The sequence below is a fragment of the Electrophorus electricus genome, chromosome 9 (genome assembly GCF_013358815.1).
Source record: "Electrophorus electricus isolate fEleEle1 chromosome 9, fEleEle1.pri, whole genome shotgun sequence".
NCBI classification, from domain to species: Eukaryota; Metazoa; Chordata; class Actinopteri; order Gymnotiformes; family Gymnotidae; genus Electrophorus; species Electrophorus electricus.
This window is the reverse complement of record NC_049543.1, coordinates 8,158,949-8,182,222: the sequence shown is the minus strand read 5'-3', so window position 1 is coordinate 8,182,222 and position 23,274 is coordinate 8,158,949. Positions and strand designations below refer to the sequence as shown.

The window sequence follows — 23,274 nt, the reverse complement described above, 5'->3', positions numbered from 1 at the left end:
TCCACTGCATCCAAATAAGAATCTCACTTCAAGCTTCACTTAACGACTTACCTCCGATAGAGCAGAGATAGCTGTAAACAAGCAACAGGAGCTGCACGCGGCCCATCTCCGACCACAGACCTACAAGCCGCCACATCGTGATAAACTGAGTGTTTACCTCCTAAGAGCACGTCCGTGATTTTATATCACTATGCCTGTCCACATTTTCAGGTCTTGCAACGGACCAGCTGTTCGCGCATGACGTAATTTAGAGGGCTATTCCGAGAATGCTCCTCCTTTGCTTTGCTGTGATTTGAAGGCTTCCACTTTCCGCGTTCACTCATTGGAGGACAAGGCTATCAGTTACACGGGAGACGTGGAGGAGGCATTTCCCAGTGTTGTTAAATTAGTGTAGGTTTGTTGTAGCGGATAAATGAGCAGCGTGTCATCGCTAAAACTGCACTTTGTAGAACCTCTTGAAAGGTTTTTGTTTGTTTAGTACTTTGTTGCTTCGACATTTTAAACAAATATAAAGTTACTCTCTTAAATGATAGACTAATGTAGTGGACACATTAAAACATACACCTGCCTAACAAGCTGAACCTTTTCAGTATGAAAGTGATATTCTTAAAGTGGTGTCTATGTCCCAAAACTACATTTTAATGGCAATCACAGCAACGATTGTGACTGGAAAGTTTATTTAGCTACGGGAGATAAATGGTGCCACCCAGTGGCTGTGAGTAAAACAACCAATATTCCTACAGGTTTATCTCTTAATCGTCAGAAACTTGTTGACATATCCATATGCATTCTCCAGACACTTAGAAATAACTGTGGGTTTGAGGTGGCAAAAGTTTAGTTTACTTTTACCAACATCAGTGTCACTGCTGGTCCACCACCAAAAATCTTCAGGTAACCAAATAAAGGATAAAGGATGTTTAACATAAATTATGCAAAGAGTTATCAGTAGACTCTAACTGTATATCTACAAGGTGTTTCTAATAGCGTGGTGTTTTTAATAAAGAGTTTGGCATGTGCTCATTCTCAAGTGTATGCTGTTAATATACTTTTTTTTTTTCATTTGCCTTTACTGTAATATAGCCATATTAGCCATAGCCATAGTACTCCTCAGTATTTTGCACTGTGGAAGTATAAAATGTTTAAAACTCAAGCTATTCCCATTTATGCAAAGCCCAGTTTCCACTATGCAATCAACACAGCATCTGATATCTTGTAATGAATCTTATATTATAAGTTTATATCTTATATGGTAATTTATTAAAAGGAGAAAGCGTGAAAATAAATAAAGATGAAAACTACTGGAATAAAATGAACAATTTACAGGACTATCAAATTATATTATTCCAGGATTTATTTTTATTAATAATAAAATGGTTCTTCCTGTAGGCCATAACACAGAGTTGCATCAAGTTTTGATCAGATTCCTATGTGAAATATCAGAGAGCATTTTATCATCTTCCAATACAACTTTAGCATAAATTCATTATTTATCTATAAGCTTATTAGCATTCTGTCTGTACCACCTTCAGGTAGCTGAGTTCAGGGAAGAGGAAAGATTTAGGAGTCATTTACAGTAAATAAATATAAAGGTGCACTGCACAGAAAAATGCATCTGCACTCAGATAAGTGCAGAACAGAAAAATAGTCCCATATGAGATATAAGGGATGAATATTTCCAGTTACAATATCAGCGACAAAAACTATCACAGTATCATTAAATGTACAAAAAAAGTAAAAAAATCACGGGTATTACATTCCTATATATGGGGCAGTAGTAGCTCAGTGGTTAAGGTAATTGGAAAGTTGCTGGTTCAAGCCCTACCACTGTTGGGCCCCTGAGCAAGGCCCTTAACCCTCAAGTTGTACTCAGTCATAATTGTCATAAAATTTGCTTTGGATAAATGTGTCAGCTATATGTTATACAACCTCTTGTTAAAAAGCACCTGCAATTTAAGTAAATCTGAAATTACTGTTTACATAAAAATATAATGCTAATATGGAAACATGAAATGCATAACAGCATACACAACAAACACACACTGCATATTGTGACTGCTTAGTCCTGGTGTGCACTTTACTGAGCCACTGTAGCTGTAATGTAAAAAAATCTGTAGCATGTGCTAATTACAGCAGTTACGCTCACAAGAGTGCTGAGTCTGAGCATGTGCAGATATACCAAAACATGCAGGTTCAGTTCATCACACACACTATATTCACACTCCTTTTTTACTTCATGTTCATTAATGTGTGTGGTCTTATAAAGCAAGTAAAGTACCATGCCTTCTGTTTCATGGATAAATGACATATCTGAACTTAGATTATTTGCCTACCGATAGCATTTACAGCACAGGTAAACAGGAAATCTTGCGCAATATCACATGTTGAGGAGAGTCAGCTACTGTATGAAAAATTAACCAAAGACACTTTGTGAGGCCAACAGACTTACTTAGTGACAATACTTTGCTTTACTACAGGCTTAATTTACAACAGGCTTACTCTATGATGATGCGCTAATCATGATGCTGACTCTAAAGATACAATAGCCTAGTACTTTACCAGTGACTGTGATAAAATATAAAACATGAATACTAAACAGTATGTATGTACGGCAACTTCAAATATTTTTGTTGGGTACCTAGTGCATTTTGTGGGGGTGCACAGGCTATTGTACAAAGATCCTCTAGGAGGAATAAGGGATGCACACCCAAAGGAGAGAGGCAGAGGGAAGGGTACTACATGTAGAACTTGGCATTTACCCTGAAGACCTGTAGAGTCTGTAAACTTTGCCAGTAGGTCTTCAAGAGTGTTTCAGCACTGTTCCAGACTGTGGAGCCCCATGCCATCTACTTCAAAAGTGTAGTCAGGAAAAAGCTGGGTGTGTTTTTTGCTGAGCTGCACACTCTGGGGAGGTGAGTGTAGGCCCAGCTATCCAGAAGAGGTGCAGCACACACTGGATCTGTAGGTATTCCTGAACACTACATCACCAGAGAGCCCACAATGCCACAAGCAAGCTGAGGTGATGCTATGACAACCACTCTGCTACGTCATCCACTGCAGTCAGAGGGGGATATGGCAGAGAGAAGCTCTGACAGAAAACCTTGTGGAAAAAGAAGAAAACGATATGACCACCCACCACAAGGATGAGGCAGGGGGTTATATAATAGTTGCCTCAGGACATGGCTCTCAGAAATGGTGCTTTGTAACCATTTCCAGTGCATCGCCAGCATGTTAGCACCATTGTGGGTGCCTCCCAACTACTGGATGTCTTAGTGCCTATTCTTCTTGTCACTCTCAATACATGCCATTCAGAATAGGTGCTATTCCATCATGGGCTTTGCTGTTGATTTTTACACAAAACAAAGCTGAAGTGTCATCTTCTGCACTATGAGTTGTCTGTGCGATTTGGGGCATATATCGAGAGTCACTCATTCTTTACCGTTTAGCACAAAAACTCAGCTGAATCGCAGCTGGCCCATCCGATAGGGCATTCCACTATGCCACTAATTGTTCGAGCATCTCCCATTAGCCTCAGACATCTCCCATGAGCCCCTGCTATTATATTTGCTTAGGCAGGCCGGTGTTAATCACGTGTCTCTGCTGGGATGGTGGCACAGCTTGAAAGGGCCTTGGAGTGGCAGGTTCAGTCAGGTTTGCGGGCCTGGCCTCAGGGCAGTAGCTTATCTATCGGGCACCTTCACAGTGGTTGGCTGGGCTGTCTTATAAGCCTCACTGTCTAGCTGTCATGGTGTGTGTGGCTCTTCAGTTCTATGACAGGCTGGCTGTGAAATCTCAGTGCTGGCATTTCCCTGCTGTCATCAGCTCTTTTGTGGTGGTGTCCAAGGCTTTGCGCTGCCACTTTTGCAGCTTGTTGTTCTTGCTGGTGATCCTCTGCCTGGTGTGCCTGATTTTGCTGCGTTGTGGCAGAGATTAGTTATTCAACTTCTGACAACAGTGGTGTGAGCAGAGCTCACAAAGCAAAAGCAAAACGTGCTGAGTGATCTTAAACAACCCTGTCATGTGGACTACTGGGAAATATGAAAATGATCTATTAGACATACGCCAATGTCAGGGTCAGCTGCTATAATATATTTTTCACAAAAAAAAGATGCATAAAATGACAAACTGATAGTATTCTAGGCTGAACATAAAGGTCAAGTTGTAACAATTTTTATGACTCAAAGACTAGGACAAATGAATTCATATTTAGTCATATTTATGACTTTGGTTAAATGTTCAGTGTGAAATTAAAAGAAATACTATAACAATTATCACAGTCCACAAAACATCCAGCCCGAAGACGCTCACTACCACACACACACACACACACACACACACACACGTGTGCCTCGTTTGCCTTTTGTTGCCCACAGAAATGGCCATCCAGTGCTATGCATGGTTTCTTCACTGCTGCACTAGATACCCCAAGAGTTACCATTGCTCTACTGCATCCCAGCACGTGAAGTTGTACTACAAGCACTTGTACCTTTTTTTGTTGTATTTCAGCCAGATTGCCGCTGTGCTTTGTGTTTGCTTTTTTCCATGGAGAATAAAGAATAAAGAAACTCCAAATCTGCATTTGTGTCTCGCTCCCTCCCTCCACCCATCACAACAATCATATCAATCATGTCATGTATAAAAGAGAAAGGACTCCAGGGATTGCAAGTGTGTTGTAGTTAAAAATGTGGGTGTAGTAAAAATTGTTGTGCAGCACCGAAGGTTTCCAGAGAAACGGGACTGTAGAAACTGTGATGTGGAAATTACATGCAACTGCAGATTATATGAAAACTGCATTTTTTTATTACACAAAATAGTTTAAAGTCAACATGTGGATAAACAGAGAAACATAGGGCACGTAGGATCCACACACCAGCAAACAGGCAAAATGAAATTCAAAAACCAGATATCAATCAGGAACTGGCTCACACATCAGTGAAGTTTAAATATATAAAGCCCAAGTTAATTACTTCAAAATACTTCAAAACCCAGGTTAATTAAGAACAGGTGAAGGAGGAGGTGGGGCCAATGATCAGTAGCCCTCTGAAGAATGGAGGGAGGCACAAATAAAAACTTGAAAACTTGGGCATATAAAAAGAACAACTGGTAATTGCAGTTTAAAAGTGTACTACTTATTATCTTAAAAGGTGCTACATAACCTAAGCTTGATTTTTTACATGAAAGCTCTAATTAATATCCCTCGGGAACAACTGCATTTGGTCAACGGGCTGATAGCCTGGCGTCTTGCTGTAGCATCTGTCAGCCTGGTCACTCTGGGGGTGAACTGAGGACTTCTTTTTGAAACAATGTCCTCTGGAATTCTCAAGTAGATAAAGACATGGTAAAACAATGCTTCCACTACTTCAAAACACTGAATAGTTTGGCAAAAGGAAGTAGACTAAAAGCCTTTGAGAAAATGTTGTCCACAACCCCTAGAATGATGGTACTTTGTTCACAGATAGTTAAATCTGTAACAAATTCTGTAGATAGGTGTGACCATGGTCTCTGTAGAGTGGGAAGTGGCATCCTCCCTATTGGACTGCCCACTGAGTTTCTTCTATAGCCAGGCACCATATGTAAATCCTTCTGGCACTCTTTTTCTTTCTTCTGAATGGTCTTTAACTTTCTAGTCTTTCTAGAAAAACAGTTCTGGTCTTTCTGTCCAAGGGATGACATCAGGGGTGCCCATGGCATGTTTCTTGTAGCCTAGGGTGTCAACCTTGTCTACTGCAGCAGTATATTTATTACACAGCTGCTGTTTCTTATAGCTACTCATATCTGCTAGAATATTGTCTGACGTTAACTTGCCACTAAATCAGGAGATCTTACAGCAATGGCTGACATTTACATGGCCACAGAGTGGCCACTATAAACTTTGTTATTCTTACTGTCTTTGTACATTACATTTTTTGTTGTTGTTTGTACCCCCTTTTTCTCCTGGAAACGTGTGGCTAGGGAGACAGGGAAGGAAGTTTTATGTCTTTTCTTTTCCTTTGTTTGCTAGGTAAGATATTCTTCTTCTGTTTTTTGAACTGCATTTTGGTTGTTTGTTTTGTTCTTTTCAGCTCCTGAAGCTCATTCCCTATACACTGTAAATAAACAGATGGTTAGTTCACAAACAGAATCACTCTATTGCTATGGGCCATCAGGAATGCAAGTTCTATAGATGTTTTAAAATCCAGAATAAAAACATTGTTTGGTCTGGCTGTTTTTTATTACTTGTATTAGTAATTAGTTTATTTGATCTTATGTTTCATGATTTATTTCATTTTATTATGTAAACTCTGCCTAATCTTTTTGATGTAAAGTAGGAGACCAAAAAGAGACCAAACTTTGTATATTTACAACAAGACAAGGAAACACAAAGAACACTGAGCAGGGCAAACACATGCATACACTCTTGCTTTTATCAACAAGTAAAATCCATTCGGGCTATACTAGCTTTTGAAATTAAATTTTTCTCTTTCTGTTATATGGACAAAAGTAATAATTAACCATATGTAATAATTAACATAGTGCTCTATGGACTCTTCACTCCATGCTCTGAGTAAAAATAAGATTAGGAATGACATATTTTACTCATATTGTGCATAACTGTATTATTTAAATGTCCACTGGGTGTCTCATTAAACCTATGTCAAATGAAAAACATCAGTAATGATTATGAGAACTGGAAAATATTTGAGAAATGTGTCCTTGTATTTTCTCAGTTGCTGAGTGTGTGTAAGAATCTGTGTGTGTGTGTGTGTGTGTGTGTGTGTGTGCTGAAGTGATTGGGATTTTTTTCTTTTTTTGCATAAAGGTTTTGCTCTGTGATTACATTTTGTCATACACATTCAAACATCAGTAAGTGCTTCTTGCATATTAAAAACTTAAAATTCATAAATGTATTAAAAGTTTAATCGTATCCATGGCACAAGCTGTCAGTAACCAACTGATAGTGCTATTAGTCAAACTGATACAATAGTCTCCAACAATGACACTTCTGAAAACAGAAAGAGTTCAAAGAAATATTACTTGAAACTTGTAACAATAACAATATGTCAATAACAATATTAATTCTCATAAGGAACATCTGTTTTTTTAATCTTGATGGTAAAGAAAAGGTGGGGCCTGAAGATGTGACCATCTTAAATCCTTTGCACTTCCTGTCTACCAGCCTCATATGTGAAACGTGATGAAGCCAAACATCTGAAAATGGAGTCGATGTGTTTGTTCTCCTTTTTCTTTTTTTGTCCAGGTATGGTGTGGTATTAATTTTCTCATGAGTTTTTTAATGTGTACAAATAAGAATGCCTTTTTGTCCTGTTTGTTTGCTGATAGTACTACATGGAGCTGTTGACTTGTGTAATGTTGTGCGGTAAGGAGGCGGACACGTGCTGAGAGGAGCGAGATTAAACGGGCAAACCCAAAATCAGAGTCGTTTATACAGTCCAGGGTCACAGAGCCAACATGGAGAGTACGAGGAAACATTACAAAACAAAAACACACGAAGGCAAACTAGGGAAGCCAGCTATAACTAAGCCAAAGGAACACTCAGGACTAGGAAACACAAAGGTTAAGATAAACACACAGACACGGAATACAGAGAAACAACCATCAAACAGTCAAACATTAATTCAAACAACGAAACAACGAACAGCCACGATCAAGGCACACAACAGGGTTTAAATACATGAACTCGAAACGAGGGACAGGTGTACGCAATCAATGTGAGAACAAAACGAAACTATGGAACGGAACTAAACACATGACAGGGAAAACACGGAACATGGAAGGGACTGATAGTGACAAGTTGCACATTATGTCTGTGTTATATTAGGTCTCATCGCTGCTGGTAAATGGTCAATAACCATACCCGTACACATTTTAATAGTAACAATTAGGTGTACTTGTCATGGTGAGGGACACACCAGCCAGAGGGACACAACCACTGACACACACACCTCATGCCCCTCCCATTCCCAATCCCCTGAATTCTGATCACCTGTGCCTGGTTCTGTTGTGCCTCCAGTACCACGCAGTGCTCTCACAGCTCCTGACCTGGGCCGAGCCTAACCCACCAATTCCGCGTCTTGAGTCACTCCGGCCAGCAATCGTCACTCTTTTTGTTTTCTTTTTCTAAGCTGTTTGGTCACCTTGATGTTGTTCTTATTTTTATTTATTTATTTTTTTTAGTTGTAATGATTAGTAAAGAAACTTCACAACCGCCATCATGTCTAGCTCCCCGCCTGCCACCGTCATAGTACCGCACATAAGTGAGCGCTTTCTTCCAACAGTACCCCAAGTATTGTAAAGAAACTACATACGAACACTTGCATCAGGGGAACAGTTGCAGTGCATCATTCTCTGTTGCATATAAGCCCAACACCAATTACACCTGCCAGATACATGGAGACAATGGGCTGCAGCATCAGGCAGTTAACTACCAGGCAGCCACGGAGCAAAAGGGTCAGGTCTCCTGGCCACTTTTCTTAACCTTTGTGACCATTTCTCTTTGTCATTATTCAAAGTTTCTGTGAGGCTTTCAGGAGGTTTCTTCATCATTTTGGTCATTTGGCAGTATGTCACATGAAAGGTAAGGAGCAGACATGCTGTTTTTTGTCAATCCACAAAACAAGAAATGACCGATTTCCTGCTTCCACTAATCTCCTTCTGTCAATTTTTTTTAAGTCTTTACAGCAAATCCTTTATGTTGCAGTTGTATAAACAGCAATTTATAATACATTTCTATTATGCAATGATTCAGGCTTAAAGAGATTGACCTTGGGTCAGATTTGTATTATATAACTGCCTACAAAAAGAATAAATAATTGAATAAGTGTATAAATTGCATCAAGATGTTTTAACAAGTGTTCATCTGTGTTCTGGGATATCTCAGACCTTGGAATCTGTGCAACACAGAATCTACAGTGCAAATGGCTGATGATAAAAAATAAAAATGATCTTCATTTTAAAATGTTTGTACATTTAAGCAAACCATCTCTGGGAGAAAAGTTCATGGATATCTTGTACAGGCTTATAAAATATTCAGAAGCAAATATAAAAGAAAAGCAAATTTTTCATTTTTTTCTAAAATGCATGTCTCAGTGTTCAGTGATATCTATTTAAAAAGACTAATATGTATATGATAGGGAGGAAGTACTAATTTTTTGAATTGGTATTGTATTCACATACAATATATGTATATGCAGTATCATGTCATTTTTATGTTTTTTGCATCCGTTTTATGCATTTTATTTTTTCCCCACAGAGATGATGTAAATGAACACTTCATATAATATAGATCAGCAATAATTTGGACCATAATAAGCCTTTTTTGTCTACATTTATTTTTAACATTGTACCAGTTAGGAGTTGAAAAAAATTACTAAGGTAAAAGTAATTGACTTTGTAAATATTTTTATGAAAATGCAGTAATCCACAAAAAAATGTGCCAATTTAAGAGTATAATATCTTTTATGGACATGTTTCTTGGATAATATGAGTATGTATGTGTGTGTGTATATATATATATACTGTAAGCCCAGAAAGGTTGTTGAAGGCCATGTTGACAAGGACTATGGCACAGAGGTGATGGCTTCCTTCTGAGGGTGGTCTCAGTTGCCACACTACTTCGAATGGGCCCTTTATTGTCAGAGGTGATCCAGAAGGATTCTAGCTATGAATGAAGCAATGATAATACCTTGCCAACCCCAAGGAAAGGACATACCCATTGGTAGGGTATATAAAGCTCATGATGGTCACAGTTTTTAGAGCAATTATCACACAGGCCTAGGAACAATTAGGAACAAGTTATTCCCAAATATATTTCCAATCTCTATATATTTTCCATAGGCTAGCTTGCTCATTATTTTCAAGCAGGTCTCTAAAGCTCAAAATAGATTATAAAGTCAGACAGTGTACTGAGATATTAGCTAGCATTAATATCTGTGATCATATATATGAAGCTTGTGTTGATGCCCTTTTCTGACTTTAACATTGCTTTATTTTTAATGTCAGGTAAATTTTTTCCGAGGTAAATCCACTTCCAAGACGTATATATTCATCAACTAAAGACCTTTCTGTAATGAAGGTACAGTGCATCCGGAAAGTATTCACAGCGCTTCACTTTTTCCACATTTTGTTATGTTACAGCCTTATTCCAAAATGGATTAAATTCATTTTTTTCCCCTCAAAATTCTACACACAATACCCCATAATAACAAAGTGAAAAATGTTTGTTTGGAATTGTTGCAAATTTTATTAAAAATACAAAAACAAAAAAATCAGTGTCTCTCATGAGACACTGGTTTCTATATGAATGCTTTCCATTATCCACTAAATCACTTTGCCCCATAAGGACTGCAGTGCTTCCTGGGCTCTAACGGGCCCTCCCACTCAGTGTCTCTCTTCCCAGTTGCTACCCCTCTTAAAGTTAGAACAGTCCTTATAGCAAGACCTCTCACACAAATAGCAATGTAAGGCTACATGAATAACTTCTACATAGTTATAGCATTGCCACCCGAATTGTTCCTGAATGAAGTTGTAACACTTTGCAAATGCAGGCAAGTCGATTCAACTGCCAGTAAATTGTTTACACAAAATAAATTTGGTGTTACCTGTGTTTCTAATACATATGTATCTAATAATGTTGGCTGTATTTGATTTGCAGATCTTTCCGCAGAGGTTGTTTAGTACTGAATCACTTTTCTCATTCAATTTGCAGCACCCCACAAGCTACAGATTGCCATCTGCTGAATTGTCCTTTTTGTTCTTGGCACAAAAGTGGCAATTCATCATAAAGATATACATATTTTTGATGTTTGTGTAATGTATTGTTATTTATAGGTACAATAACTAGGGATGCAATGACCTAGTGCTCCTTTGCAACACACTGTTATATAGTGATGATGTTAACACATGCCATTGTCTTGTCACGGAATGCTCCTCCCCCCACGAGTCAAGTCGTATGGCCCGCCACATGCAGGAGGATTCACATGTGTATTGTCGAGAAAGTCTGTGCGTCCTGCTCTGCGCCCTGCGGCACTCAGGCCGACAACATTACAGAATGACCAACCACCACAGGACACCCACTCCCTCAACACAAAATGGACTTCCTAGTGGAAGGTGCTCATGCATGTGCCAAACTGCTGCCGTGATCCCAGGAGATTGAGGAAAGAACCATTACTGACGTTCGTGGAAACTCAGGAGGTGGAGAGGAACACCCCCTGGAAATTTTTTGGGGGGGGCCTAGGGCTATCGAGCTGAGGTGATCCACGAGGACTGCGGTGAGGGCGGTAAGGTGGAGTCGACGAGGCCAAGGAGGGAAATGCCTGAGTTCTTCCGATTCTGCGGACTCACCAGGAGAACTGAAAGGGTCCGCCCAAAGTCCCGGAGGGGGAGTTCCTCTGGGGCGCTCCTAGAGCGGCAAGTGTAAGGAGGACCGTTAGGTGGAGTGGCATGCTTGGAACCGGGGCGGACATGCACCCCCAAGTGTCCATTGGGGTCAAGGACACGTTTCCAGAGCATGCGCAGTTAGCAGGCGCTGCAGCACAGCACTTTATGTGTTGGTTTAATGGCGCAATTGTTTGTGTGTACTCGCGCCTTTTGTGTGTTTATAGGTGCATCACGTCACGCGGAGCGTACCGGACTGACCCGAGAGAGGCAGGGACTCTGCCTTTCTCCCTCGTGCAGAGAGGTCTCCCTGGTAGGCGCATCCTAGCCTGCATTGTTTTGGGTGGGCACCAGGCATTGCCGTGAGGTGTCTGTGTGTGTGCACGGTGGTCTGGAGTTCGCTGTCCCAGAATGGGACCTCTCTTCGGTCAGAGAGGTCTCCCTGGCTGGCGGATCCTGGCCCGCCTTGGGTTAGGTGGGCACTGGGCATGGCCGTGCGGTGTCTGTATGTGTGCACGGCGGCCTGGGATTCGCTGTCCTAGAATAGGACGCTTCGGGAGTCACGCCCCTTGGGAGGGGGTACTGTTAAGGAATGCTCCTCCCCCCATAAGTCACGTGGTACGGCCTGCCACGTGCAGGGGGATTCACGTGTGTACTGTTTTGTAACCATGCCCCCTGGGATTGCACACACATGCACAGGGTTTAATGTTACGTGTTAGTTTGTCTATTTAAACCCCTGTCCGCGTGTGCACCCTTGTTGGTCATTTTCGCTATGTAGCATAAGTAGCTGTGTCGCTACTTATGTGTTAGTCAATCTATGTAAACATTGCTGTAGCCATAAAGTTAGTCTGTGTACTCACCATTAATATATGTGTTCTTTGTTCAATGTTAATGTGTAATCATGTTCACCGTAGATGTCTTGTGAGTGCCACCTATATTGTCTGCATTTATTGTTAATAAACGTGCCTCACCGTCAAGGAAGTCCAACACCCTGTGGGAAACGTCTATGTGTGAATGTCATGCACGCACAAAGCACAGTTTCATATCACAGTTGCCCCCTCTGTGCTCTGTTCTTCCTGTGGTTGCCACTCTGGTGTATTGCATTTGCATGTGTAGATATTTGTTTCATAGTCTATGCTCTGCCCTGTGTTTTCATGGGTTTGTGTTTTGTGTTCCTAATTCCGTGTTGATTTGTGTTTCTCTGTACTCTGTTTCCTGTGTGATTTCCAGTAAACCCACCTCATACTTACAGCCTGCTTCATCGTCATCTCTCCACAAATAATTGCCTAGTCTTTCTTAATCATATTTTCAGATACTGTTTTTGTCTACTGCCATTCTGTCCTTGGACTGTACTGACAATCAGGAATTACATTTAATGAACAACATTAAAAAGTGACATATTTTAGGTACATTGGTCCCACACCAATTGGTCATGTGATTTCTGTATGTATATATATATATATATATATATACACACACACACACACACACACATATATATATATATACACACCATGTTACTGGATTATACTGTAAGTTTATATTTATGATTATTAAATGTGTCAAACTTTTCATGAAATATAAAAATATAAGGCATGTTAGCTCTCCTTAAAAAAGCATTATGGGAGTAGACAAATCAGAAACAATGCTTTAGATCATAAGAATCAAGCCATCTTAAAAAGGCATAGGCATCTATCTAGTTAAAGCAATGTATATGCATATTACAAGCAGATGATCTTGATCTTTTTTTGTTGTCCAGAGACCAAAAAATAGATAATGTTGTAGCATTGTGGGGAGGGGTTTTCAGAGGAAATAGATGTATACATTGTGGTAAACAGATGTGCTAAAACTCAGCAAATCACACCATGATTCTGCACTGGGGTGGACTACATCTCAACTGAGATGGCTAAAGACTATGTCAGGTGCTGATATCAGTTAAGAAAAAAAAAAAACATCTCCAGTGAGCACAGGAACATGAAACTGGATGGAAAAAAAATGAGCTGGTCACACTCTTAAAGCCTCTATTTTAGTATTAGGTTTAGTGTGCTTCTAGACTTACCAGTCACACTACAGGCTGGGTCTGCCTAGTCAGCTCCTCCGCCATATGACTCAAGGATTCCAATTTTTGATGATGCTGGCTTAGAAACAGGAGAAACAGGCAGGGTAAAAGGACTGATGTAAATCCGATAAAAAAGCAAATCCAAAAATGGGCAGGCAAAAGACCATAGAAACAATATAACTTTACAATATCGCTCAGAAACACAAGGCAAGCAAACAAGACTATGCAAAGATTGAACGAAGTCCTAGGCATATATATACATGAAGACACAGCAGGTTAACAAGCCACAGGTGCCATCAATATTCAGGGGACTGGGAATGAACAGGGGTTTTCTGGGTAGCATAGTCTTTGTCAGATGGTGTCACTTTGTCAGGTGTGATAACATTAATATAAAAAAACATTCCACACAAAATGCACTACTAACAGAAACAGAACAACAGCATATTATTATTTCATATATAGCCTATATGAATCATTTGTCACACATACTCACATAATTACCACAGTGATTTTAAATTACAATACTAAACAACAGTAAGGAGTAAGAATAAGACATTCAGTATAACATTTAATACATAGCCAAAAATAAATAAATAAATTATATATATATATATATATATATATATATATATATATATATATATATATATATATATATATATATATATATATATATATATATGATATGTGTTATGACCCCAGGCGGGTCATTTCTGTTTGTATGTCTTCTGTATTTGAAGTTATGCGTCTCCTCGTTCCCGGATCATCTGTCTCTAGTCGTGCTCCGCGCCAGGTACTGACGGTCATCTCTGATTGTGGTGCCCTTTGCTGCGATGAACTGTCCCACTTCACAACATTATCCCAGCCAAGTAAGAGGACAGAGGGACGGAACTGCTTCGATTACGCTCGCTGATACTTTATGACATTGTGAATTCATGTGTTCATGGTTGTGAGTGTGCGAGAGTGTGGGTTTGTTACGAGTAAGATAGTTTGTTTGTTCTCATATGATTGTATACATCTTGGTGGTGTGTATTTCGTTTAAAAATCATATTTGGATTGGATCTTTGGTATTCTGATCCTGGCTTTGTCACACCGTTTATGACTGTGTCTTATGCCCCGATTTGGCTCTTGTTGAAAATAATTGTGTAGTACTTGTTTAACTATTCTGTTATTATATATTTGGCGTAGTTTGAGAAGTAGAGAGGTGATGCCGTTTTTCTGCTTTCTGTGATTTTGTTTTCTGTTTTGGCTCAGGGGTTTACAGCAGGTTCTTTTTGTTTATTTATATATTATATTTTTCTATTTCTCTTTTACCTTCGTTCCATGGCTTTATGTTTGTTGTTGATTGTTATCTTGGCAATGTCATCTACTGACGTACACATTTACATTTACGGCATTTAGTAGACGCTCTTATCCAGAGCAACTTAGAAAAGTGCTTTGTCATTTACTCATAGAATATATCCTAGTACAATACAGTAGGTTAAAGTCCAACATACCAATGAACTAGAATAATGTAGAATACAGGGATGAATGCTGATACTTAGAAGTACAAAATGCATAAACAATGATAAGTGCAATAAACAATAAGTGCTAGTTTGTTAAACAACATAAACAACAGCCTACAATAAGTACTAATTTAGTCAGTCAATATGCGAGCAGTGTCAGTTGTCCTTTAAATATTCTGCAAATAGATCGGTCTGCGTTTGAAGCCTACAAGGGCCTCTGCTGTCCGGACAGCAAGTGGGAGTTCGTTCTACCATCTTGGAGCCAGGACAGAAAATAGCCTCGATGCTTGTCGTCCATGAGACCCGAAGCACGACCTCTACGAAATGAAGATCAAAATTTTCTTCATTGCTTCCTTTACCCCGTTTCTCCTTTCTCTGTTACGGTCCGGAGTCTAGATCGGGGCGTCATAAATGCAATGTAAACTGTCATGTCGTAGAGTGGACAAATAAAAAAATCGCGGGGAAAAAGATACAAAGTAAACCTCTCTTAGTAAAGCTGCAAGAGTATTAAGCTTATGTGCAACCTCTCGTGTGGAAGGAATATATTCAACATTGTAAAAATCAGACTTCCCAGTTTAAATGTGCGGAGGTGTCTGTATGTTTTTCTGTTAACTTCAAAGGTAAGTGTACATTTTCTCCATCATTTTTCTTAAATTATTTTAGTATAGAGTAAATGTATGTAATAAGGACCTAAGGTTTGTGCGTCAACAAAGGTAAAACTATCGGAAATTCGTTCAGATATGTACGCCCAGATGTTTCTGTGACATATTTGGGATATTTACATAACTCCATTCAACTCATTATCTTGGCTTGTTTCTTGAAATCTGGCCCAAATATTGGGAAAAATATATTTTTAATAACATCGTGTTAGGATAAAAAAGGCTAATATTCGCAATGTTTGATACTAAAGACATAACAAAAATTATGTCATATATGTCAGTAAAAAGTTAAACCAATGTTGCTGTGCTCAACAGCTGCTTTAAACAGAAATGACGATGTTGCTAAGTTTTGACTGAAGTATTAATGAACCCTGATTGTGTGACCTTAAGTGTTCGTTGTCTACAGTCTGCTAACCTCAGGTGTGAACTCATATAAAGCCACACAGCTGAAGATGGAGCTTGTTTATGTCCTTTTTTTCTTTTTTATATGCTCTGCAGGTATAGTGAGTGTTTTGCACAGACATATTATTTTCCCATTCTTTTATATGTTCTGATATGGTGATTTTACCTTATCTGCTTGCAGTACAGTTTGCAATACAAACAGATTCTGATGTGTATGTTATTGTGAATATTTTTTGTCAGGTTGCTTACCTGCCAGTAATTGGTATATGACTGTACCTGACATGGTTACAGGGAAATTGGGTAAAGATGTACTCCTGCCCTGCAACTTTACACCTCCAGCTCAAAAAGAACAGGAAAGTTTAACAGTTATTTGGCGAACCAAATTCCATTACACTGGACCAGTCATATTTAGCTGTCTAAGCAAGACAGACATGTCTGAAACTGGACAGAACTGCTCCAAATCACACGGACGTTACTCATTACTTGGCAACCCAAGAAGTAACAACATTTCTCTGAGGATCAAAGACGTCACATTCATGGATGAAAAAACGTATTTCTGTCGTATTCAGTTGAGTAAATCAGGCAGCTTTGAAACTCTAACAGGAACCAGACTAAACATACACGGTGAATATTATTCATATTTTGTACATTGCAAACATTATGCCAACTATGGTTATAAATATGATTAATCATGGATTGCTTCTTCCCCGCACAACAGTGGCTCCAGAGCTACTGTCCATTTATATACAAACGCGTGCATCAGGGGAACAGCTTGTGACATGTGATGTTAAGGGGTCACCTCCTCCAACCGTGATGTGGATCATGCCTGAGAACATAAGTGCACCCTCCGTATCGGTGCAGAGCACCTGTTGTAGTGCATCATCCTCTATTGCATATAAGCCCAACACCAACTACACCTGCCAGATACATGGAGAGAATGGGCTGCAACATCAGACAATTTACTTCCAGGCAGCCACGGAGCCAAAGGGTCAGGTCTCCTGGCCACTTTTCTTTACCTTTGTGACTCTTTCAGGGGTTTTCTGCATCGTTTCAGTCATTTTGGCAGTATTGTATATAAAAGGTAAGGAACAGGCCCATTCTCTGTTTAAAAAGTAACATGTAATCATGGAACTACAGTACTGCTGACTTCACTTTCTTTTTTTTGTCCATGCACTCTAATGTGCTGTAAACAGCTGGTGTTAGATGTTTTACTCTCTGTGTATACACTTACTTAACATTACTGTTTTTTGCAAGCAAATTCTTGAGATTGCACAATTTTAATTATAATTCATATTGTGTATCATATAATAATTTATGTTCAAAGGAGAATTATATGCATGAGATTCATATTTCATAAATTGTTATATGATTGTCCAACAAATGTGTGAAGTCTACTAAGTGGATGAATAAAACACCTTAACTTGTGTCAGGGCTTTTGGGGATTATGGAGACTACACAACACAGTAGGGCAAGAGACCTGTTTCAAAAGTAAGTGCCTTTTACAGGTCTTTGTTTTATTAAATCATTTACACCAGGATAACATTTACATGCATGAGAAAGGGATAGCCAATTTAGTCTCCTCTGCTCAACCTCTTTACATTGTAACATTACTTATTAGTCTAAATATTGTATATTGTAACATTACACATTGTGAAGTTGCTTGATTTGTAATACTCATTGTAAACAAAACTAAATACGTTTAACCAAAATATTTCATTTATATGATGAAAATTTTAGTTTCAAGCTCATGTACTTTAATTTTTCTTCACAGAAATGAAGTCATTTATGAGAATACGAACATTATTAGGAACTGCATCTGAACAGATATACATCACTCATCATCTGAAAGAGATCTCATTTCTCTGAGCTATTGTATCAATTCACTTTAAGATGATAGTAAATGTATCTTTCTTTGTAATACAGGGTGGATGGAACAATTTTTTTAAAGTATTTGAAGATTACAAATAAAAATAATGAGGTTATGCTTAAAATGTTGTTATACAGATTTTCTTTTTCAAATTAGATTTACATGTAATTTTGATATGCTTTTAAATTATTTGCTTTCATTTACATTTACGGCATTTAGCAGACGCACTTTTCCAGAGTGACTTACAAAAGTGCGTTGTCATTTACTCATAGAATATATCCTAGCACAATACAGTAGGTTAGAGTCCAACATACCAATGAACTAGAATACTGTAGAATACAGGGATCAATGCTGATACCTAGAAGTACAAAATACATAAGGTCTATCTTAAACAATGATAAGTGCTTTCAGTACATGCATGTTTTGATACCACTCACTGATACCAGTCAGTGTCAGATTTAAAGGAGTAAAGAACAATCTCCAGTCTCCAGTCTCATGCCCCCAACGTGGTCCCATTACTTCTCTCACCTCAGCCACTTCTGCATCTCAGATGTCAACAGGCTCTTCACAGTGACTTCATGCTAAAGTACTGCAACAGTCAAGGCACTATATTGTACTAAGAAACATATTAAGTGGTTAACATTTTAGCTGATAAAACATGATAGCACAAGTAAGAAATGTCTATATACATAAATGACTATGCACATTATATCAACAAGAGCTGCAAAGTGATTATTGCACAAATGGAGTAAATAGGAAATGGAATTGTCAGTAAAAATATTATTAACAATAGGAGTCACAATGACAAAATTGGTCAGGCTAAAGAGTAGAAATAAAATGAACTTAGTAGCATGTCAAATAAAATAACAGTGAAGATGAGTGTATCATAATAGTATAAATGATAGTATGAACTGGACATGTAAAGATTATGGTGTAGCTCAGAACAGATCAGACTGCAGGAGATCAGCAGTGAGGAGTCTCTTTGTTGAGTCTTATTGCAGTGGGGAGAACTGCAATAACTGTGTAAAGGAGTGCTGACTTTTAGTAGTATCCATTTTTGGCCAGGGGAGGATGAGTGCCCCCTTTGAGTCTGGGTCCCTCTCAAGGTTTCTTCCGCATGCTCTAGGGAGTTTTTCCTTGCCACTGTCACCCTTGGCTTGCTCACTCGGAGCAGGAAGGAAACAATGTGAGATAAATAGATAAAATTGCTGAGAAACAGGACATTTGGACAGAGGTCTGTCATCTGTGCAAGCAGGTAGCAAAAGAGACCACTGCTATTGGGAAAACATAAACTTGTAAAATGAGAAATATAACCAGTAAACTGTTCATTTTGCAAGCTTGTGTTATCCAGGTTGCATGAACTGAGGATGCCAAAACAAAATCACATTATTCACATGTAGATTTATATTTCAAAGTAATTTTTTCACATGTCTGTGTGAGAATATTATTAAAATGAAATGTACATAATTACACACAAAACAGCTTTTCTCATAAGAGAAGTGAGAGGATAATCAGAAAATGAGAAGGGAACTGGAGTGAAACAAGAAGAACCAAAAGAAAGCATGAAAACAGATGCAGAACAGATAGAAGCAGCAAAAGAGAGAAAGAGTAAACTAGAGATGAAAGGAGTGACAGAACAGGAAGAAGGAGTGAGCCTTTTGAAACAGCATAATTCTTCCGATTCATGCCCACATCAGTGTCTGCTTGTTGTCAAGTGACCCATGTAGTTCTGCATTTTTTTAAATGCATGTATGCAGGATAATTACATTGCAGTCATGGCAGTGATGACCAGTACTGGGGAGAGACAAGAGACAAGGGTGGATAAAGAAACCAAAACAAAACCATGTGGTGACATCGCCATGGGATCCAGACAGAAAATGGAAAGAACATGGGAACCTTGTCACCCAAGAGGGAAACAGTGAAAGTACAACCTTCCGCATAACATTTCTGCATAAAAATTCAGCAAATTGTATTGCAACATGTTATTAATATTTTCTATATTTAGTGTACATTTTATATGGGTCTGCAAGATATAATAAGATGAAAGCATTGTTCCTTGAATGGCTCTTATTTCTAGTACTAATAGTGTAACAAAGCAATGGCTGCTTTTAGAGACAGTCTATGTTTTTACCCACTGAACCATTAATACTTTAGCTATTGATTTACCCCCCCCCCCCCAAAAAAAGCACACACACACACACACACACACACACACACTTTTCTGAGTCACAGAGGCATCTGTAGGAAGTTCCCTCACGCTAAGGAAACTTGCTGCAGCAAAGCAAAAACACAGATCTGCAACCCAGTCAGGCCTCGAAGGTCCTGAAGTGTAGTTTCTGTTTGTGTGTGTGTGTGTGTGAGTAAACAACTGTAAGTAAAGATTGAAAAGTAAAAGGTTCCTGAGGTCTCAAGTATGAGTATAAGGTTGCCAAGGAGTGGGAGGAAAGGCTCCCTTACCTTCCTATTATGAATTGTTTTTTTTTTAAAGGTGATTTTAAAAGAAAAACAGTTTGATGTGTTGTGACATTCATATTGCAAGACTTAGCCCAAAACAAGGATCAGTCCATAGGTTGTGCCAATGATAAGATCCAGAAAAAAATGGTTATTATCACTGCCTTAACAAAATATTCCACCACACACTGGCAGTGTGAGTATAAAGCCTAAAAATAGCGTTCAGCATAGATGGGCTCTGTGGTGTTATAACTCTTGAAGATCCTGTTGCAGGACCCATGGTGAATATTTTTGCAAGCATGGACATGGCAGCCGCACCCCCTGTGTACCGTACGCAGAGCCGGCTGATGTTAATTAAGGATAATCAGGGGTGAGGGTGGATATCTTGGTGGATGTGCTAGCAAAGACAGCAGAAAGTTTTCCCCACACCTCACTCCTCTCGGCCACCCGCTTCTGGCTTCACTCACTCCTGTCAAGTCGCTGTTGCGCCCGGAGCCTCCGTAAGCCACCAGCCGTTCCACATGGCTGCGGGGCAAAGCAGTTGTCAACCTCTCCCTCTCTCCCCCTTTCTCTCTCCACTTCTCTCTCTGCCTCTCCCTCTCTCTTGACCTTGCTCTACCCGGTCACATGCTTCCCTTCTTTAATGCTCAGCCTCCCTTTCCCCCTGGATCAAACGCAGTCCTTGGAAGTTTGATTGCGAGAGCAGGGGCTTACCCTGCTCCTTTATCAGTGTGCGCATGCACACAGCCTGTTTTTAGCTGCACGTGTAGTGACCTGAAGGGTACAAACCACCTCATCCTCCCTGTCGCAAATACTCACTCCACATGCTGGCAGACAACCACATAGCTCCTGGCCCAAATGTTGTCCCAGTGCAAACTGGGCTCTGGTGCCAGGGCCACCCTTCAAGAGGAGCAGAGGTCAGCAAAGCAGCCCTCCGGACCAGAGCCTGGTCCACAAGTGTCTCCTCTCCACAACAAATACGAAACTGTGCGCGCCCCTCCCGGACTGCAATTTGGAGCGTTCCATGGCTTGAGCTCACTCGTGTTCACTAACAGACGTATGTGAGAGTGTGAGCTAAAGAAGGAACTCAGCTGACGGGAACTAGGAGTGAGGGGGTGGCTCTGATGCGCTTAGCAGTGAGGCATGCTGGAGTTGCACAGGCAGGCAAACACTCTGAATAGCTCAGGTGGAACTAATGTTGAACACCTTGCCTACACGTTCCTTGAGGAATCCCTGCAATGGCCAGCTACAGCAAGCAAAGGAGAAAATGGCACGCAAGTTGCTGATATAGCGCAGCCCTATTTTGTACTGCTGTTACAGTGCTGCAGTGTTGCTGACTCTTTTACAAATACGGCGACGCCAGACATGTTTACAGATTTATCAATTACTTGCCTGGCCCCTGCCACTTCGGCAGTTGCATGGGGCAACAGAATCCTGTTACTGTTCCTCCAATCCTGTTTTTTCCTAAACGGAGTGAACGAACACTATCATTCAAACGCTTCTCAGTTCCCTTACAGGTTCACACCCCAGCTCCCCACTTCTCCGCAACCTCACCACCTTTTTGTGGATCCTGCCAACAAGCCTTGACCCAGCATTGTTTTTATTTTCTTGATTTCCAGCACTAGATGGCACCTCTAGGCTGTGTGAGCTATTGCTAGATTAATAAGGTTGAACCCTGAGATGACAAGGGCATTGATTAATATGGCAGGTCTTGCTATCACTGTGTTCCTTTGAGAAGATAATTTCTCTCTGCCAGGGAACAGGCAGATGCATTGGCAGAGGGGCAAATACATCAGTCTGCCTGTCTGATATCCGCTGCTGAACCACTACGTGGATGATGCGAGTTGGCAAAGGGAATGATTCGCAAATGTATCAGTTCTGTAGTGTACGTGTGTTTTTGTTTCTCAGCAGCCATGTCTGAAATTCCTGTCCCGTGCTCTTCGGGAAGCAGCAAGCTTTCAGCCTGTGCATGGAAGTCTCCAGGCCTTCAGGCTCTGGCCCACAGCGCGTCTTGAGTAATGACTCACATTCTGATTAATGGCAGGGCTAGCAATTTTCCATTGCAGGCCCCTCAAACCTGCTCCTTCCCATCGCCCCCACCAAAGGACACATTCTCCATATCCACCCTCTTCCCTTTCCACATATTTTAGTACAAGCGCGGCATTACACGCGTGAAGGGACGGACATTCCGTTGGGACGGGGGAACTCACGTAATGACTTTGCCGACAGACTGCTGGGCAGCCTGCTCTGGGATTACGAGTGTTCCACAGACCCGGAGGGTGGCCCGCTCACTGCCGCAGCCTAGGGAAAATTGAAGAGAACGCCGAAGACATTGCTCTTCCCATCAGTGAACCTACATTACAGTGTAGGAATGAAGTGTCAGTGTCAGTCCTCGGTGCTGCACCTTTGTTGTGTGTTCCCCTGTTCTTACACCTTTGATTCATCTCACACAGGGCATGTTAATTAGCCGATTAGCTGAATCAGGGGTTTTACAACAAGAATAAATGCACAGAGCAGTGGAGTCCCCAGGACTGGGACTGAGTATTACTGCTTTATAATATCACACACTGCAGCTTTTTATCACATCAATTTGCTCATATTTTCTTGCTAAGGTTATATATTTCCTTAGAGATTGTATGTGTGTGCGTGTGTGTGTGCGCGCACATGTGTGCGTGTGTGTTTTGTGTCATCAGTAACTGGCATATCAAAGGGATGTGACCTTAAGACATTTTACACTGTTTTTCCTGGTGAAGGGAAGAATAATGAATTTGCAGGCCCAGAGAGAATAGCTTGGACAACTCAGAAAATTGGGTTATACAGTATATTCAAGTGCTAACTTGCTAACTAACAAACAAACAAACAAAAAGCATTTTTTGAGTTGCTGCAATAAGCCTGTCATGACAGAGAGCTTTTGTAAACTTTATTTTACCAAGGTAGATTTACTGAGGTAGCCTGGGGTAT

At 40.0% G+C, this 23,274-nt stretch overlaps 2 protein-coding genes across 5 annotated transcripts in view; one reads left to right on the top strand and one right to left on the bottom strand.

Annotated features, from left to right (window-relative positions):
- tmem8b (transmembrane protein 8B) overlaps positions 1-218 on the bottom strand; it is a 96,660-nt gene extending 96,442 nt beyond the window's left edge. Inside the window, exon 1 of the mRNA XM_035530385.1 lies at positions 52-218. Coding sequence (XP_035386278.1) covers positions 52-136 — 85 coding nt within the window. The 5' untranslated portion in view covers positions 137-218. The remainder of the gene's footprint in view (positions 1-51) is intronic.
- A 14,878-nt stretch (positions 219-15,096) lies between these two features.
- On the top strand, positions 15,097-18,073 carry LOC113568151 (sialic acid-binding Ig-like lectin 15). Of its 4 annotated transcripts, none has more exons than XM_035529903.1 (6): positions 15,097-15,554; positions 15,984-16,091; positions 16,236-16,619; positions 16,714-17,076; positions 17,426-17,483; positions 17,767-18,073. In XM_035529903.1, the coding sequence occupies exons 2-6, from the start codon at positions 16,046-16,048 to the stop codon at positions 17,813-17,815; spliced, it is 900 nt and encodes a 299-aa protein (XP_035385796.1). In that variant the 5' UTR covers positions 15,097-15,554; positions 15,984-16,045; the 3' UTR covers positions 17,816-18,073. The 4 variants fall into 4 exon arrangements, with proteins under 4 accessions (XP_035385796.1, XP_035385795.1, XP_035385797.1 ...); XM_035529902.1 differs by having other exon boundaries at positions 15,098-15,554; positions 16,000-16,091; XM_035529904.1 differs by lacking the exon at positions 15,984-16,091 and having other exon boundaries at positions 15,098-15,554.
- The last annotated feature ends 5,201 nt before the right edge of the window (positions 18,074-23,274 follow it).

Excerpts from the sequence above, each read along its gene's own strand:
- LOC113568151 (XM_035529903.1), top strand. The coding sequence starts at position 16,046 with ATGGAGCTTGTTTATGTCCTTTTTTTCTTTTTTATATGCTCTGCAG. Across the intron at positions 16,620-16,713 it reads AACCAGACTAAACATACACG|TGGCTCCAGAGCTACTGTCC; the intron begins GTGAATATTATT and ends CCCGCACAACAG. Across the intron at positions 17,077-17,425 it reads GGCAGTATTGTATATAAAAG|GGCTTTTGGGGATTATGGAG; the intron begins GTAAGGAACAGG and ends AACTTGTGTCAG.